Source organism: Phaseolus vulgaris, chromosome 1 (genome assembly GCF_000499845.2).
Source record: "Phaseolus vulgaris cultivar G19833 chromosome 1, P. vulgaris v2.0, whole genome shotgun sequence".
Classification (NCBI taxonomy): Eukaryota; Viridiplantae; Streptophyta; class Magnoliopsida; order Fabales; family Fabaceae; genus Phaseolus; species Phaseolus vulgaris.
Window position 1 is genome coordinate 38253167 of NC_023759.2, and position 17437 is coordinate 38270603.

Consider the following 17437-nt stretch of genomic DNA (forward strand, 5'->3'; position numbering starts at 1 on the left):
GCAGTGTGTTGATAATGAATGTTTAAATTTAATAAGTTAAACTAATTATTATTTAAAATTTGGTGTAACAAAATATGAAGTAAATAATTGATGTATTAATCTATTTAACACTTGATTTTGCAATATTTTAATGAATTGTGTTAAAAATATTTAATAAACTTTGTTGTAGAATTAACTAGTATATATATTGTGGTGTTATAGTACTTTATTAAGTAAAAAAAGATGAGTAAATAGAGTAAAAATAAGAAAATTATTAGAGAAAATAAAATAAATTACATAAAAAGTAAATGTGGATTATAAAATTGTTTTTATTACATAAACTTAAACAAATTATTTAGGAGACATTATGTTACATGGTGGTCTTCCTCTCTGTCTTTAAGGTCATCTTTGCGACTCATGTTCAGTATTAAGAAGTGGTGGTACTGGACTATCATAATTGTGTTCTGGTTGGTTGTCGTCAAGAGGATTATCATATTCGTGTGAATGAATTGTGGACTCATAATAATGCATCGATGATACTGGACGAAATGTGGATGGTGGTGCCATTATGGAAGTGTCAAACATGTTTAATTGATTGAAAAACACATTTGGCTTCGATCGAGAAGTGGTGTAAGTGGATGGAACTTGTTGGTACAAAAATTAGGAAAACATGTTGTGGTGATAGTTCATATATCTGAGTATTTCACTTGGTTGAGCAAAAGTTTGTTGTTGAGCATTTGAAGAAGATTCAGGTTGATAACTGTTTGGAACTCTAAATGAGGTTGTTTAGTCTTTTGTGGTGTTGTCGTACTGATGGAAAAAAATATTTTGTTAGTTCATTTTAAATAAAAGTACAATAACATAGAAGAAATATGAAATGAACTTATATCATTGTCAAACGTAGATTCTAAAGACGTTATGTAGTGGATAGTATGTTCAATGTACCATTGCATGTAAGTTGTATTATCATGCAAGTTAGTCTTTTTGTGGAACTGGATTCTTTCAAATACACGATTATGCTTGCCATTCTACATTGTTATCCACCTTTCGTGATATTGTGGTCAATATTGATCAGTTTTTCCTCTCATGTCCTCTTTGTGCACCTGATCCAGGTTTAATGGGTTTGATGGAATATTTTGGAAAAACTTAATCTGCCACGTGAATCAATCAATTTCATGAAATTCAATTGTTGCAAAATCGATTATAGGAACAACCACCTAACTTACATGAGAAATATCAAAATTAGAGGACTAAGTTCATTGTGGTGATAAGGAATCCACAAGAACTGTCAAGAAATGTCATTATCATTAATAAGTGGTAAATTATGGTAAAATATATAAGTTTGTTGAATAGTGTGATGGAAAACCTATTTAGGATGAAGATGATCAAATATATTATGTAATTGAGTAACTGTAGTGGTGGTTGTGTTGATCCTTTGCATTATCCGAGACCACCTTACATTAACAGTAATTATGTTAGACTTAAACACTATAATGCTTTAGAACCACAAAGTTTATATTTGAGTGCAAAGAAAAATTAAAATAATCTTTACGCAAGAGGGATAACAAGACTTGCAACAACATCTTCATCACTTAATGGCTTAATAGCCAGAGAAATACATGTAATACGGTTTCAAGTCCAACATTGCATAAGTAATATGCAGTCTCCAATATTGTCTTGGTTGAAATCAATTACGTGGTCTAGATCATGATACAGACATGTCAAAACAGTTAAGCCCCAACTGTAATTTGACACATAATTCAAGTCAGTCAATAATAAAAGATACATCAAATAGACTTTGTTGGTTGATGTATCAGGCATTAATAAATTTTTAACATTAATATGTGTGCTCGTGCATGTTGTGTTGTGACAACGTATAATCTAAAACTTCCTATAGAGAATTGTTTAACCAAGACAATTTGATTGAATTTCTTCTTACCACCATTATGGGTGACACCAAACCTAATAGTTTTTTACATAGGGAAACCTAGTCACCATTAATCACACCACTGACAGGTTCTCCATCAATTGGAAGATCGAGTTGCACTGCCACATCTTTTAGTGTAGTTGTTTCCTGTCCTAGTAAGAGATTAAATGTGTGAGTTTTTGTTTTCCACATCTCCTTTAAAGTTGTGACCAAGTAGTGGTTAATCTCGATATGTGTAAAAGTCAATAACTGTTCAAATTTGACATATAATGAATACAAATTTGCACATGTTGGTCAAGTCGGTTGTGATGCTTGAGAACCTAAATAGAATGTCGTCCAGATCGAAAGTGTCTTTCATTGCCTTCCCATATTGTCTTACTGACATTTTTATTAGAGACGCAAGAGAGATATATTGATGAGAATTGAAATAAAGGTGAAGTTATGCTTCTATATAAAGACTTCTAATATATAGAAATCGTGCCCATGATAAGAACTTCACTTGTGGTGAAGTCGTAGCACATGAAGACAACTTCACATGTGGTTAATTTCAAATGTGATGAACTTGTGATATGTCAACATGACTTCATATAATGATCCTTAAACAAAAACTTATGAAACGAAAACTTAAATTACGACAATTGGTCAAAATTGAATACAATAATAAAAAAAATAATACAATAACAACTTTTCAACATTTAAATTTTTTAAAGTACGTGCTCTAATTTAAAATGAAAGAAAAAATAAATTTTCTAATTGCACAATTTAAATGATGTTACAATAAGTCCTTACAAATTTCAATTTCTATATGTGTGAGATGTGCACAATTTTTGTATTCATGAGTTACAAGAAATGGTCATAAAACCTACTTCAATTCACTAAAGCAAATTTCAATTCAAGGAATCTCTACCCATATCAATGAAAACAAAATAATTACCTAATCCAAAAGCAAATTTCAATCAATCAACCAAGATCACTGCCACATCCTCAAATGTTATATAACACCAATTCAATACCATTCTATACACATATTTTTGAAGGAGTTCAACAACAACAACCATTGTTGGAATATTGAGAGAGTGAATCACATTCTTTGTTGAGAAAATTGCATAGGTATATGTTTTTTCCAAGTTCTCATGTCGTAGGGGATGTTTGCCCGACATCGACATCCTCAACCCATCTATATCAGTCTAATAGTAGGGCGTGACAAAATATTCAATATGACCTTTTTGAACACATGTGCTTCAATTCAAAAGAGTCTATTTTCAATGAGAATAAACAATTTCACATTAAGCAAGACTACAAATTTCTAGTTGTCGAATCAAAGACAAACAAATTGTAGTAAGATGCATCTAGTATGACAACGATTGCCAATGACTACTTCAAGCATCTTATAGAAAAATTCAACATAAATGGGAGATAAAGAAAATTGAAGCGCCTCACATGTGTTTTTCAACCGCTCTTTCCCAGGATTAGGTAATTTTGGATTCAAACCAAATTGCTTTAATTGTGGTCAATTCAATGAAGACAAATCCTTCCATCCTGATTAAAATTTTAATCGCAGAAATAAAAAAAATGTCATGATTATTCTATCACATATAGAGAAGTCTGGAGTGAAAAATAAAAGAATCTTGCAATGGTACTCAATGATTGGGAGGAATCATATATCATATACCAAGATGGTTAGAAGCTATACAACAAAGTATTTTAGGCAAAATTGTACAATATGGTACTCGTTCGTATATTGTTAACAGTGTCCAAGACAACTTGTGTTACACCTTAGAACGCATGTTTTGGCCTCTCAAACCTTGCATAAACGAGTTTAATTATTGCAAGCCCATAATACAAGTTGATGAGACATTTTAGATTGGAAATAGAAACTCCCATCTCTAATGTCGACCTATGTCATTCACACTCAAATTAAGTGAATGGTGGTGTGGTGGTAGGGAGTTTCAAGCTCTCTACTTGCCTTGTCCTCATATTATCATTGTTTGTATTATCATTTGCAACTAATGACATTTGTTGATCTAATTTACAGTCTTCGCTATAATTACAAAGTTTATGAATCCAATTGCATCCAATGCAAAATGAAGATTATTGGTATGCTTATATAAAACAAAATTTCATTATCGATCCTCACATGAGACATACAAAATTTGAAAGAACAATAACTACACATATTCATGATGAAATAAATCAGCGTGTTCCAAACAAAAAAAATGCTCTTATCATCAGACTGAAGATCATAATAAAAGCAATTATCCATATCAACAATAAAATATTGTGTCACTTGTAACATTTATGTAGCCACTTTAATTCCATATCATCACTCAACCTAACATTCTTATTTCTTTTACTTAGACTTTTTCTTTTCAACAACATATTTCTTACATGTAGTTTAAGTACATTAAATTGCCTATTCATCTAACATACATAAAATAAATTGATTCAAAATTTCATTTCAAAATTAAATCAATCATGCCAAATTTTAAAGTCATGATTTATCAAATATTAATTAATACAATTCAACACTTTATCATATATATCACCTTAATCCTAAATAAATATAACATTATTTTAAATATTTTCATAAAAAAAGCACTTTCTGATAAACAAAAATTAACAAGTCATATATTTTCTGTTGTTTTTGTTTAATATTGAAATCATGTTACTATGCACCACTTCAATTAAATTTTAATCCAACTTTTAATTAAAGTTCTGCCTACCACGATTTCCCTTACAAAATTTTGAATCAATGTTGTTCTTCACGACTTTGTGCTGAGACTTCTTTCAAACAAAGTGGTACCATCATCAAAGTTGTAAATATTTTTTTTTTCTGTAGATTCTGATAATGAACAAACGAAAGTGAATATTTTGGTGAAAAAGAAATACAGATTTAATACTGCTTTGTATTTCTTGACTATTGAACAAAGCAGGAAAAGTGTAAGAGAAAAAAAGGCATTACATAACGAGAAAAATGCAAAATCCAGTAGCTGCAGCAACCACGGAAGCTCTCCTTACACTGCTCGCTCTCAGTGTTTGTACCTCAATGAAAAATTCCGTGCCGCAAAATTACAAAAGAAATACGAGTACTAATCTTCCAGTACAAATGCATTTAAATGTGATTTTCGAATTTTACCAATAGACACTGTTCAGAGGAAGCCAATCATAATGCGCCACGTAACCTCACGACCTTGAGGTAAACCCCACTAGAACGCTCCCGCATCTCTCTCTCTCTTTCTCTCTCTCTTTCTCTCTTGTGCCCGAATCAAAGATCTGCAACTCTTTCTCTCTCTCTCACTGTCTCGTTTTCCCATGTTTTTTCTCTCTGCCGTGCCATGACGGAACCAACGGAGCCATCCACCTCATCTTCATTGGCGAGGGACCCATGCACTGTGATTCACCCAAGGCGCGAGCCCTTCGAGCACGGTCTCTTGCCAATCCCACGACTTATCTTCTCCGACCCCGCGCAAACCCTAATTCCGTTGAAGCAGAAGCTTCTACAGTTATCCTCAAACCAGCGAGTCGACTCGGTGGCCATCTCCGACTCACTTCAGATCTCCATTGAGCACGCCAAGCTCGTCCTCGATACCCTCGCCTCGATTCTGCACTCCGACTCTGAACCTCTCACCGTCGCAAAGTTCGGCGAAATCGATTCCGTTGGCGTCGACGTGCATGATCTGGTATTGTTCCTCTACATTCAATCCTACAAGAGAATCCTCCCGCGGACGCACAAGGACTCCGTCGCCGTCGCCGATGTCTGGCCTTCTACTTCTGCCTTCGATGGCTTCTTGTCCGCTCTCTCGCCGCTTCAGGTGAATTTATCGTTTCAATTCTCTGTGACGTAATTTGATGTTCTTTAGCGCTATTAGGCATGGAGGTGCTGTTCTGGACCAATTCATTGCTGAATTCCTGTAATAGTTCATTAATTTCATATTTGAAACTTTGGATTTATAGCTGGTATCTGGTACTTTTTTGTTCATTATGATTCTATTTTATTGACTTCTTCATTAAGCTGCTGACTATTTCGTTTTGCGTGATTCTTTTGTTGATTAAATACTAAAAGCTAGAAAGTGTTGATTCTGATGGTGAATGTTTTGCAGCTGGTACGCAGCAACAGTCGGCGGTTTATGCCTTCTCAGGCTGATATAGAGGCACATCAGTTGTCGTATCTGCAAAAACACTTGGCTAACATAATGTCTCTTCTAGCAGAGCCTGTAGAGGGAGAAGGCGAAGAGTCTCTGGTTTGTTAATTTACTGTATGCTGCCTTTGTTGCTGATTTTAGCCGCAGTTCATTATTTCTTACATTCCCAATACAAGACTTGGCATATGGGATCCATTCTTGTTGAGGTTGCGTACTGTCCTGAAAGTCACCAAGTTCAGTGTCATGGAAGTTATTTTGCATCATTGGTTGTATGTATTTTTCACATACAGCTGTTGCTCCTAAAGCGTTGGCTCCGGTTAAATGATGTTTTTTGCTTTTCGCTTAATCATATTGGTCTTTCTGTACTCATTTTCCATGTATTTTATCCAAACTCAATGTGCTTACAGTTAGACATCTGCTGTTAAGAATTTTGGTGCAGATAGATACCCTTTTATATCCCCTTACAGTACGATTGCAAGTTTATACTCTGATTTTATGACGTTTCACTAGCTTTGCAGTGTGGAGAGCAAAAACATGATTCTTTTTATTGTATGTCTCATTCTGATTCTAATTTGATTTAATTGTGGCCATGGTGGTTTACATGTAAAAGTAAGAATATTATGCAATTGCTACTACATTTGGTCAAAATTCTTGTGTATAATGCATGTTATTTTTGTGATTCAAACACAATTTATCAGCGATCTATTTGTCTGTAAGAATGAGGCTGGGGTTGTGATCTGCTGTGAGAGCTTTGGTTCAGTGAGTTATGAATGTGCTGACAATATACGCTAATAATCAGTGAAAATTGATTTATGCATGCCTAGAGAGAGTAACATGACCAAACTGTTTTTTATTTTACGGACAAGTAGCCTTTTCTTTTGATTTTGGGGGATAAAAAAGGCAAGTGGCTTGTTGGCCATTTCTTTGTCCTTATATGGTATTAATTTGAGAATATATTCTTTCTTCTCCTCAGAGGCTTCACATACCAGTATATCATATAGTTAATCATACTACGACCTTTTCATTTGGGGAATAGTATATTGAGTCATCTGTGGACTTCCTTTTTAAAGTCTACTGAATTAAACTTTAACACAGCGAGGCTTATTACAATTGTAAAGGTTACTGCCTCAAATCCTGGAAATAGTTTCTCTGCAATGCATTCTGAAATAATGTTGCCTATACCTTCTAGATTCCGTTTGTTTGGAGCCTTACAGACTGTCACCCTTTTATTAGTGAGCTCGACTTTGTAGGCTAATAGCATTTGTTTACTATGATAGCAAAGTATGAGGAATTTTGTGAAAGATTTATGTTTCCATAGATTAAAATTTACATTTTTTTTTCTTTTAGTTCTTACTTCTATTATTGTCTTGCTTATTTGATAGGTTTTAACAATGGATAGATTCGAGCATCTCGGGTTTCTATTTCAGTTTGGTGATAAGGGATTGGAAGGAAATTCTTTTAGTCAATGTTCTCCTTTTTTTGCCAACTCAGACCCTGACATGCCTGCTGTTCCTGTTCCTGCTGCACAAGTTCATGATTGGCTTCTGCAGAATATAGTGGCTACTTTGGAATATATTTCTGAACGAACTTCTTCTAAGGAAAATGGCCCATCTAGTGCCTCTGATCAGGATGTTGCCATGACTGATGCAAGCACTGTGTCAGTTAAGGTCTCAACAAGTACTAGAGGTGCAAGTTTCATTGAAGGGATCTCTAAATCATCATATACGAAGCTTGCATCTGACATTAAAGGTTCTTCTGTCAAGGTTTGTCTTACACTTCTTTTCACATGTTTGTTTTTTAAGTATTATTTTGCTTGTAATTTGATTTTAATTTTTGATATATCATTGAAGCTATTGATCTTAAGTAATATTTCAACTCTTCATTTTTGTGTGTGTATATAACGACTAATAAGTGCAATGACTTCCCATATAAACATATTATTCTGAATGAATAGCTATTTAGCTCTTAATATTCTTACTTGATGTAATAAAATGACTGATGCTTGATTTTGGGTATGGTTAAGAACTTCAGTTATAACTTTCTGTCTAAAAGTTTGAAATTTGGAACTGCTAGTCTGATTAATATCTGAACATTATGCACGTAAAATTTTTGGAATTACTAGTGTTGGACATCTTTGTTCTCATATTCTGTGTGGATCTGGTTGTTAATATGCATTAAATACCTGTACCATCTTTTCTAATTGTTGCACTGGTTTTACAGTAGAAGAAAGTGAAGGAAAAATCAGTAGTGGCAGGCTGAGTAGTTAGTTAGAGGGGATCAATTAGATAAATAAGGGGAAGAAGAGGAGAACTTTAAAGAAGCCATTTAAAGAAGTTGAAAGTTTGTAAGGAAAGAGAAACCTTAAAGTTATTTTCCTCGTATCCTCAGTTCAATAAAATTGTCCATTTCCTTTGTTTCTATAAAGTTTCATTTTTCTTTTCGGGTTCTTAAAATTATACAGTTGAATTTTGACAAAGAAAATTTTCAAAGTCCTTGATTGTAGGTCAAATGTTGCCCTACACTGAAAAGCTTTAAAGTGAGACATTTTTAATTTTTCATCATTTGTTCTACTGAAATGCCTATAAACCTTTATATGCCTATTGATATTGGTAATATAAACTTATTTGAAAAAACGGGATAAGATAATCAATGCTTGCTGATCAGTTTGTATTGGTTTTGATTGTTAGTTCAGGATGCGTTAAAATTTGAACATCCCTAATGACAGTTTAAGCTTTTTTGAGACAATTTTCCTTGAAAAGAAATGTCTAGCTAGCTAGATAGCTGATATTTGAAGTTTAGGTTGAGTGCTTGTGTTAAACATATTTTTTGCTCTAACTCAGTTTGCTTATGCATATTACTTCATATAGTTTTGGAAACTGAGATCTTGAATTTTTCACTATGGGCATGCTTGTAAAAATTATGTCTGGTCATTACAGGTTCTTAATTGCCACGAGTCTTCCATCTACATCCTAGCACCATTGAGATATGCCACTGTTTATGGATGTTCAGATGCAACAATAGTTATTGGAGCAGTTGGCAAGGTAACAACTAGTTGCTTTGTGCCTGCTTTTAGAAGGAACATAATGATTCTATGCATCTAGAAGAAACAATTGGGAATGTGTTTTTCTACTGGAATATTGGAAGCAATATTATCTTGTCATTCTAAATGGTATGGTGACATACATGTTACACGATAGATGATACTAATATGATAACTGTGAAGTGGGCGTGCCTTGAACTGAATGATATTTCCTTAGGATTATAAGTCCTAGTAGACTAGGGAAATGGAATTGGTTCTTTCTCTTAAGAGCCAATTTGGATAAACCTCCCAATAAAGTACTTAAAGGAGAAGAAAATAATATGAATCATAGTAAAATAAAATAAATCAAACTTATCCTATGAGTTAACCTTTATATAAGCTCTCATATAGGACTGTTAAATTTTTTTTGAACTGAACTAAATTGATACTAAACTGAGCTGCATAAATAAATTTGTATTAATATGAAAATAAAATTGAACTAAATGCTATTTTAATTTAGTTTTTATAAACTGAATTGTTCTTAAATATAACTGCTTGAACCGAACTATAACTATAATTGATTCTTTTTACCTATTCAGTTTGTTTATTTTCTTTACCTTCAAGTGTTTTGTAGAAAAGGTATCTTTCTTTCCAATGTGAGTTTGAATATCATCAATTCCCAAGGAATACTATAACCAACATATTGTTAAGGTTATTTTAGCTAATATAACAGAAAAGATAAAGTGAAAAGATGGAAAGGTGGCATTAAATCAGAAAGATTAAATGTGGGAAAGTCTAGACTTCAACTTTGTTGAGTGAGTGGATGATTATTGTTGCCTAAACTTATTTAAATGGAAAGTTTCTTTTGTCACTGTTTCTTCATTACATGAAATATGCGAGGAGTATTTTTCTCATTTGGCTTCACTTCTGTGAATCCGTGCTTGGTAAAGCACTTCCAGGTATATGAGAAGAAGTGTGAGATAGTGATTAATGATGTTTGCCTGCTCTTATGTATGCACATTAATCTGATTTTCAAGCATCGCATAAACCTTTCAGTGAAGTACTTTCAATTGAATTTGTACTTCAAAAGAGGCAATGACATTATTTAGTTTTGTTAAATGCATGTGAGCTGTCTATGTTTGGAAAGACTTGGTAACTTAGAAACATTTTACTGATCTTAAGCTTAGCATAGCTGGCACTTAATAGCAGGAAGGAAGTTGATCTCCACCATTTTTTACTTGACAGGCTGTGAGAGTAGAACACTGTGAACGTGTTCATGTAATTGTAGCAGCAAAACGTATTTGTATTGCTAATTGCCGTGAATGTATTTTCTTTTTGGGGGTGAATCAGCAACCACTTATGCTTGGTGATAACCATAAGCTGCAGGTGCGCTTCTTATTTTCTTTTGCACTATTTATGAAGCTGATGCTTTGCCATTTTGTGTTTGTCACATTTGAATGCAACTTTAAAATTTTGGAATATTGTTTAGGTCTCATTTGGGAGGGAGGCAACTATATGAAGTACAAAACGATTTGATTTTTATATATCATATGTAGCTTATCTGACTATAACCGAACACCCCAAAAAACTCATAATTCTTGGTTATAGAGAGATTATAGTTATAATTTATACTAGTGTTTTAATTTTTAAATTATATTTACTCGGGAAACACAGTCTCTGACCAATATGTTATTTATAAGGTGTTAGTTAAAGCAGAGAAATAGATGAGAAGGTTAGTGATTAAGCTTTAAGTAATGAAATGGATAGTTTTATAAAAGTCTTCCAAGATTAGTATATTTGATTCTTTGCAAGAGAAAGCCTTGGAGTTTATCTTCAAAATCTGTTAGCATATTTCTTTACCATTATTTTAGAATACAAAAGTGTGGTTTTGGGTTTAAAAAAAAAGGTTATTTGGTCCATTATGAAAGGTCTACTTTTTCTGCTCACACTTCTGCTTCTTCTAGTTGTACTAGCTTCTTATAATTTATCCTCACTCTACTCCCCTGGATTGCATGAGAACTTCCTTTCATTATTAACAGGTGGCTCCCTATAATACTTTTTACTCCCAACTGGAGGAGCATATGAATGAAGTTGGAATTGTTCCTACAGTGAACCGATGGAATGAACCTCTCGCATTTGGAATGGTTGATCCACATGATTCATTGTCTCACCCAGCAGGTGTCTCTGATGTTCAAGCTGAGTCTGCTACCCAGGTGGACCCAGATCAGTTCACTAATTTTGTGGTAAGGATGTTATTTTTACACTGACTTTTAGGGAAAATTAAGATTTTTATTTTTAAATTGAGTCACATTTAATGGATTTCAATACTTGTCTGGTATCTTGTTTCCGATCTTTTTTGGCATGAAGAATCTTCAAGGTTCATATTTATTTCTTCCTTATTTAGTCATATTTGTTTTTGGTCCATGCTATTGGCACACAGATTCCGAGCTGGCTTGGAGGAGACTCTACTGGGACTACAGAAGGCAATCCATTCTCGCTACCAGATGCTTACATGGCATCTCAGCATAAAAATGTATGTGCAGTGTCAATTGACTAATATATTATTGATAGGATTTCCAAACTTATAGCAATCAAATTGTAAAGTGCTGTATTTTAAGTGAAATATGTTCTCATTTTAATGAAGTTGTATCTTCTCTGCAGCACAAAAATTTAGGGGAGTTAAGGCAACTCATACGGGAAGCATCTTTAGAAGAAAGTCGCAAACGAGAATTGTCATCTGCACTCCATGTGTACTTCAAGGACTGGTTATATGGTAATCGTCTGTCTTTTTTATGTTGTGTTTTATTTCAGCACATGTGACTTTTACCTTTATAATGAACACTGTCTTCCCATTTAAGCAATTTTTTTTTTATGTCCTCGAAGTTGAAACTTGGACTAGTTCTCTACCAAGTTTATGATTTCTCTGGTAATTGTTGTGGAGATTTCGCTGGTACGTTTTATTGTGGAACCTTATACAAATAACCACTAAATTAAATAGTGAGTTTCATTCATTAGTCACGGAACATTCAATATTACTGCAATTGGGCTGTGGTACCACAGAATTTTCCATTTTCTTAATATTGCATTGGCCGTTTGGTCTGTCTTCCTGTGCCTTGGACGAAACACAATTTAACGGCACCTATAAGTAACGTGGTTTTTAATGGATTTGATTTTTCTCTTTCTGAAGTAATGCCTGCATCCATTTATGCAGATCCAGCAATAATCACCATCCCTGATTTAATGATTTAAGCATACATGCATTCATGTTTATAGGTTTCAGATATTCTGTACAGAATATTTTCTCGACTCTAGTTGCTGATAGGAGATAGTTTATGATTATGATTTATGATTTAAGTAGTCCTAAATTTGTCTGTCAGAAGGCAATTGATGTGATAAAGTTTGGTACAGAGCTGCCTGCCTAAATTCTAATTATTGGCAAAAGGCAGCTACGCAGATAATGCTAATAATTTGTTTTCTGTTGTGGCAGCTTCTGGAAACATTCGTCAGCTTTATTGTCTACAAGGCGATTGATCTTTGCCAGATAGTGCAATCAATGACACAATTAATGATGGTACAGGAACGAGGTTTCTGGCTTCCTTTTTGAACTTCCTCTTCAATTCCTCTTGCCATTTCTATTGGCTCAACGGGTAGCTGAGATCAGATGACGTGAATTAGAGTGCCAACCTATTTATGCCGTGTCATCAGGGGTACACACAATCGAATGAAGAATATAGTTGCTAATCTGATTGTAATATTTTTTGTTTGTGAAAATAATTACTGTAATATTTTGTTAGCCTAAATTAATGGCCTTTTGTGAAAAATTCCAGCTGCCAACATCTAGTGTACTGCATTGCATGTCTTCCAACTTCCACCTGTTCTATTTAATTAAACATCCCGTTAATTTCTGTTGGGTGCTCTCGCTTTCTGAATTTACTGTGTTAACGTTTCTGATTTACTAGTACTAATTGCAATTATGGATTTCAGATTCAATCGCTGACCTATATACCTGTTCTATCACTTTTTTAATAATACTGTAGGACAAGTGACTTAACTTCGGTTCATTGCACAAAACTGATCCAATTTTTAACCCGTTGTGTCTCCATCAGTATTTTGGTTTAAGTTCATATGGTGATCTGGATTGTGTAACAATGAGATGGAAGTGTTAGTTTGGTAGACGTTGGTGTATGGTGGACAACTGGTCTTCATATATCGCTCATTGCCTGATTGTTATAGAACACTAGAATGTCTCGATGGCCTACCGAATTGTAGAATTGAATGAGAAAATCATTCATTTAGTTAAATAATGGAAGTGAATTGTTTTGAAGTAATTAGAATAGCGTAAGTATATAAAAATGAGAATTATATATGTTAGATAGTTCTAAGACTGAACTCTGATTACACCTTAGTATAGTAGAAGAAAGAATCCCGAAAAAAAAAAACTATCTTGAAAGGAAAACTAACAGAAGTAGAGTAAGTAGAGATGAAGAGAATATAGGTAGTTGTCCTTGTAACGTATATTCGAAACAGCTGATACCTTGAACCTAGTAAATCAGCACACACCTTGCTTAATGGATAATACTACCGTTGGACAAAGTCTCAACTCTTCCATCATTTACTTCTCTTCATTTTAGGCTCCTCAATTCTAATCACACCTCCCTTGTTTATGCTACGCGCATGCATAATTAGTGGGGAAGAACAAAACCAGGAGAGACTATAATACAAATTTTCCTTGGATTCTCACCAAACCAGCTTTTGCCCACATTCTCCAACTCCGTCGATATGTTCTTAAACAATAATTGTTAGGCGTTTACTTCTAAAACTAAGCCAAAGAATTATAAAACGTGGTTCTGCAGTTTGAAGGAGAAATGTTATCCGTTCTACATTTAAGAAACCAGCTTCCTCTAACTTGTTTTCTGATGCGGCAGACCTTGAGAGTGAAAAAAAGAAAATCTCAAGTTAATAGATTAGGCTATTAAAACTCAATGCAAGTACAGCGGAAACTCAAGTCAATGGATATATATGTAGGAATTTTGTGCATCTTTTGTCCATACATGCAAGGGGATGGCGATGGGTAACATAATTTACTAAAGTCAAACTCTTAACATTCTCAATTATTTATGCAGAACACTGTGTTGATTCAGTATCTGCGTAAGTTAAAACAATTACACTTTCAACTTTTATATAAACTCTTTCATCTAACCTTTTAAAAAGTTGAGGTATATGATTTGGTTTTAGTTTATGAAAAAATATCATTTTGTTTATTTTATTTTTCCAAAAGTATTACAAATCTGTCTAAATATGCCGGGATCTGGCTAAGAATACCCAAACTCACGTAATGCTGGTCCTTGTTGGTAAATCATTCAGGTAAACTCTGCCAAGTCTCAGAAGCAGAATATGTTTTCTAAATCACAGAGGCCAAGATTTACATTTAGTTTATTACATACTTAAACTCCCTTCCATTCAGGTAATTGAGTTCAACTGCAGCTCTCCTTTCTCATTCTAAACTATACACTTAATACATATAATCTTTGCTCTGGCTGTATTCTATATCCCATTTTATTACAAAGTCAACTTTAAGTATAATTCAATCCTATAAAACCGGTTCAATGAGGTGAGATTTGCACCTACTTATATACAATGAAAGGCTCTAATTCATGTGCATGTAACGCTTTTAAAATATGGGACGATGGAGTGTAAGTTTTTTTGTACAAGTAGTCACAGAGGTGAAAGACCTAAGCACTATGACACTACAATCACTGACGCATAACAACATTGAAGTATGGAAATTATTAATATATAGGCAATGACCTTGATCATATTTCATAAAATATATTTGATAAGCTGATATAATAAAGACTGTCTTAGTTGGCCTGCAACGTCATGAAAAAGGTTGAAGAAAAACCAACCAACTTAAAAGTTTGGTGAAAGTTGGAAATTTCCCCAAGAAAGAATAAGGACAGGGTAGATTATAAGACATGCCATTAAACCTTTCCCTTCAAGTGCATTTTTTGACATTTTATTTTCATATATATACAGATTTCAAAATTTTCAGCCTCATCCCTTTTCACACCCTCTCCTGCATTCAAAAAAATCAGAAAATGGGTCCCCAAAGCAACCTCCTATCTCTTTTGGTTGCTCTGGCCGCAGTTTTTGCATATTTGTATCTCATAAATCCAATTCCACAGTTTCTCATTAATCCAATTTCACAGGATCTCATAAATGCCTTGTCACCTTCATCTGCATACTTGGCAAAACCTTTAACAGGGAACTTCCACCGACATCACAAGAAACACCCTAGTGGTGGGAATACTGATTCTATTTGTGATGATTTTCCATCAGGAATTCCACCTCCAAATACCAATACAACTTCGTATCTTTGTGTTGATCGAAGAGGGTGTTGTAATTTCACAACAGTACAAGCAGCCGTGAATGCAGTTCCAGATTTTAGTGTCAAAAGAACCATAATATGGATAAACATTGGCATGTACTAGTAAGTTGGTCCTCATCATCATCAAATAAACCTCCTTTTTAAGCTTCCCTTGTTTTGTTTCATTGGATTTGAATCACTCCACTCATGTTTGGAATCTTTTTTCAGGACAAATCACTTAATTTTCTAAAATCTCTGAAAAAGTTTGATAAAAAAAGTGTGCTTAATTTATACGAATTATGACAGCATAACAAACTTACCATATATCTTATTTCCTTGAAAATAATTACTTTTAAACTAATCTTAACTTCATCTATGATGCCATTTATTTTTGGACAGTGAGAAGGTTATGGTGCCCAAAACAAAACCCAACATTACATTTCAAGGACAAGGCTATACTTCAACTGCAATTGCATGGAATGACACCGCATTATCCGCGAATGGAACATTTTATAGTGGCTCTGTTCAAGTTTTCGCCTCCAATTTCATTGCTAAGAACATAAGCTTCATGGTGAATGATTTTTACTTGTATGTCTAGAAGAAAGAAAATATAAATAACATATTACAATGTCACTGACACCAGAAACTTTGTACTCCAAATAGAATTTAGCACCAATGCCAAGTCCTGGGGCTGTTGGGGCACAAGCTGTAGCTATTAGAGTATCTGGAGATCAATCTGAATTTAGGGGTTGTGGATTCTTTGGAGCACAAGACACCCTTCACGATGATAAGGGTCGCCATTACTTCAAAGATTGCTACATTCAAGGCTCCATTGACTTCATATTCGGCAATGCAAGGTCCCTCTACGAGGTACCCTATCTTCATCTCAATTACTACTCTAACCATTCTAATTTTACTTGTTTTTAGTGATATTATTACAATTTACAAATACTGATAAAATGATGTTATGTATGTACTCAGAATTGTCAAATAGTTTCTATAGCGAACCCCGTACCAGTGGGACAAAGGAGCATAAATGGTGCTGTTACAGCTCATGGTAGAGTTTCAGGTGATGAAAATACAGGGTTTGCATTTGTGAACTGTACAATTGGAGGAAACGGTAGAATATGGTTGGGTCGAGCATGGAGACCTTATTCTCGTGTTGTCTTTGCCTCCACATTAATGTCAGATATTATTGCTCCTGAAGGTTGGAATGATTTCAACGACCCTTCTAGAGACCAGTGAGTCTCTTCTAATCAACAAACTCTTCTCTTCAAATAATTGCTAACTATCCATATATTTTAACACATGCATGCATGCATGCAGGACTATCTTCTATGGAGAATATAATTGCTCGGGCTCAGGGGCTAACACGAACTTGAGGGCTTCTTATGTACAGAAATTAAATGAAACAGAAGCTTCTGCTTTCTTCAACACTACTTTTATAGATGGCGACCAATGGTTGGAAACTTCTAAATAACCAACCTTCCCCTTCCAATCCCTGTTGTTATTTCTTTTTCCCTTCATCTAGTCAAAATTCAAAATGTGTTAACAAAGTCATTCAATATATTTAAAATTATTTCTTTTAAAAGCTGGAGATGTTAGAATAATATGATGATAACTTGTTCATTTCTTTATGTATGTTTGACAAAGTTTATCTATAATCTTGCATGGGAGTAGATTCAAGTCGCTCCCAATATTGACATAAATATAACTAATATTTATTTGTTTCTTTTACTTGTTTTTGAAGTATTTTGTCTCTATCTCTATTTTGTGTTTTACATTTTCTGACATTCTTATCCTCATAATTGAAAAAGGAGTGCTTATAGGAGATACTATAATGTTCAAGTCAATAATAAATGATGATTTGTAAGTATTAAATATTCATAAATAAAGTTTTTGAGTTGAGTATGAGATGTGATAATGAGTAATGTCTCCTTGACCCATAGTTAAAATAGATAAACAATTTTTATGCCTTAATTACTTGATTATATGGTAAAGTG

The 17437-nt window shown here is 33.9% G+C and overlaps 2 protein-coding genes across 2 annotated transcripts; both read left to right on the plus strand.

Annotated features, from left to right (window-relative positions):
• Positions 1-4623: 4623 nt before the first annotated feature.
• Positions 4624-12972, plus strand: LOC137814120 (uncharacterized). Its single transcript, XM_068616690.1, has 9 exons — positions 4624-5718; positions 6007-6147; positions 7431-7811; positions 8985-9089; positions 10313-10453; positions 11107-11310; positions 11508-11600; positions 11729-11840; positions 12555-12972. The coding sequence occupies exons 1-9, from the start codon at positions 5242-5244 to the stop codon at positions 12596-12598; spliced, it is 1698 nt and encodes a 565-aa protein (XP_068472791.1). The 5' UTR covers positions 4624-5241; the 3' UTR covers positions 12599-12972.
• A 2157-nt stretch (positions 12973-15129) lies between these two features.
• Positions 15130-17171, plus strand: LOC137816172 (probable pectinesterase 8). Its single transcript, XM_068619252.1, has 5 exons — positions 15130-15557; positions 15834-16005; positions 16098-16304; positions 16416-16675; positions 16761-17171. Exons 1-5 carry the CDS (start codon positions 15166-15168, stop codon positions 16912-16914), a joined length of 1185 nt encoding a protein of 394 aa, XP_068475353.1. The 5' UTR covers positions 15130-15165; the 3' UTR covers positions 16915-17171.
• Positions 17172-17437: the final 266 nt, after the last annotated feature.

Excerpts from the sequence above, each read along its gene's own strand:
- LOC137814120 (XM_068616690.1), top strand. The coding sequence starts at position 5,242 with ATGACGGAACCAACGGAGCCATCCACCTCATCTTCATTGGCGAGGGAC. Across the intron at positions 7,812-8,984 it reads TTAAAGGTTCTTCTGTCAAG|GTTCTTAATTGCCACGAGTC; the intron begins GTTTGTCTTACA and ends TGGTCATTACAG. Across the intron at positions 10,454-11,106 it reads GTGATAACCATAAGCTGCAG|GTGGCTCCCTATAATACTTT; the intron begins GTGCGCTTCTTA and ends CATTATTAACAG.
- LOC137816172 (XM_068619252.1), top strand. The coding sequence starts at position 15,166 with ATGGGTCCCCAAAGCAACCTCCTATCTCTTTTGGTTGCTCTGGCCGCA. Across the intron at positions 16,305-16,415 it reads ATGCAAGGTCCCTCTACGAG|AATTGTCAAATAGTTTCTAT; the intron begins GTACCCTATCTT and ends GTATGTACTCAG. Across the intron at positions 16,676-16,760 it reads AACGACCCTTCTAGAGACCA|GACTATCTTCTATGGAGAAT; the intron begins GTGAGTCTCTTC and ends GCATGCATGCAG.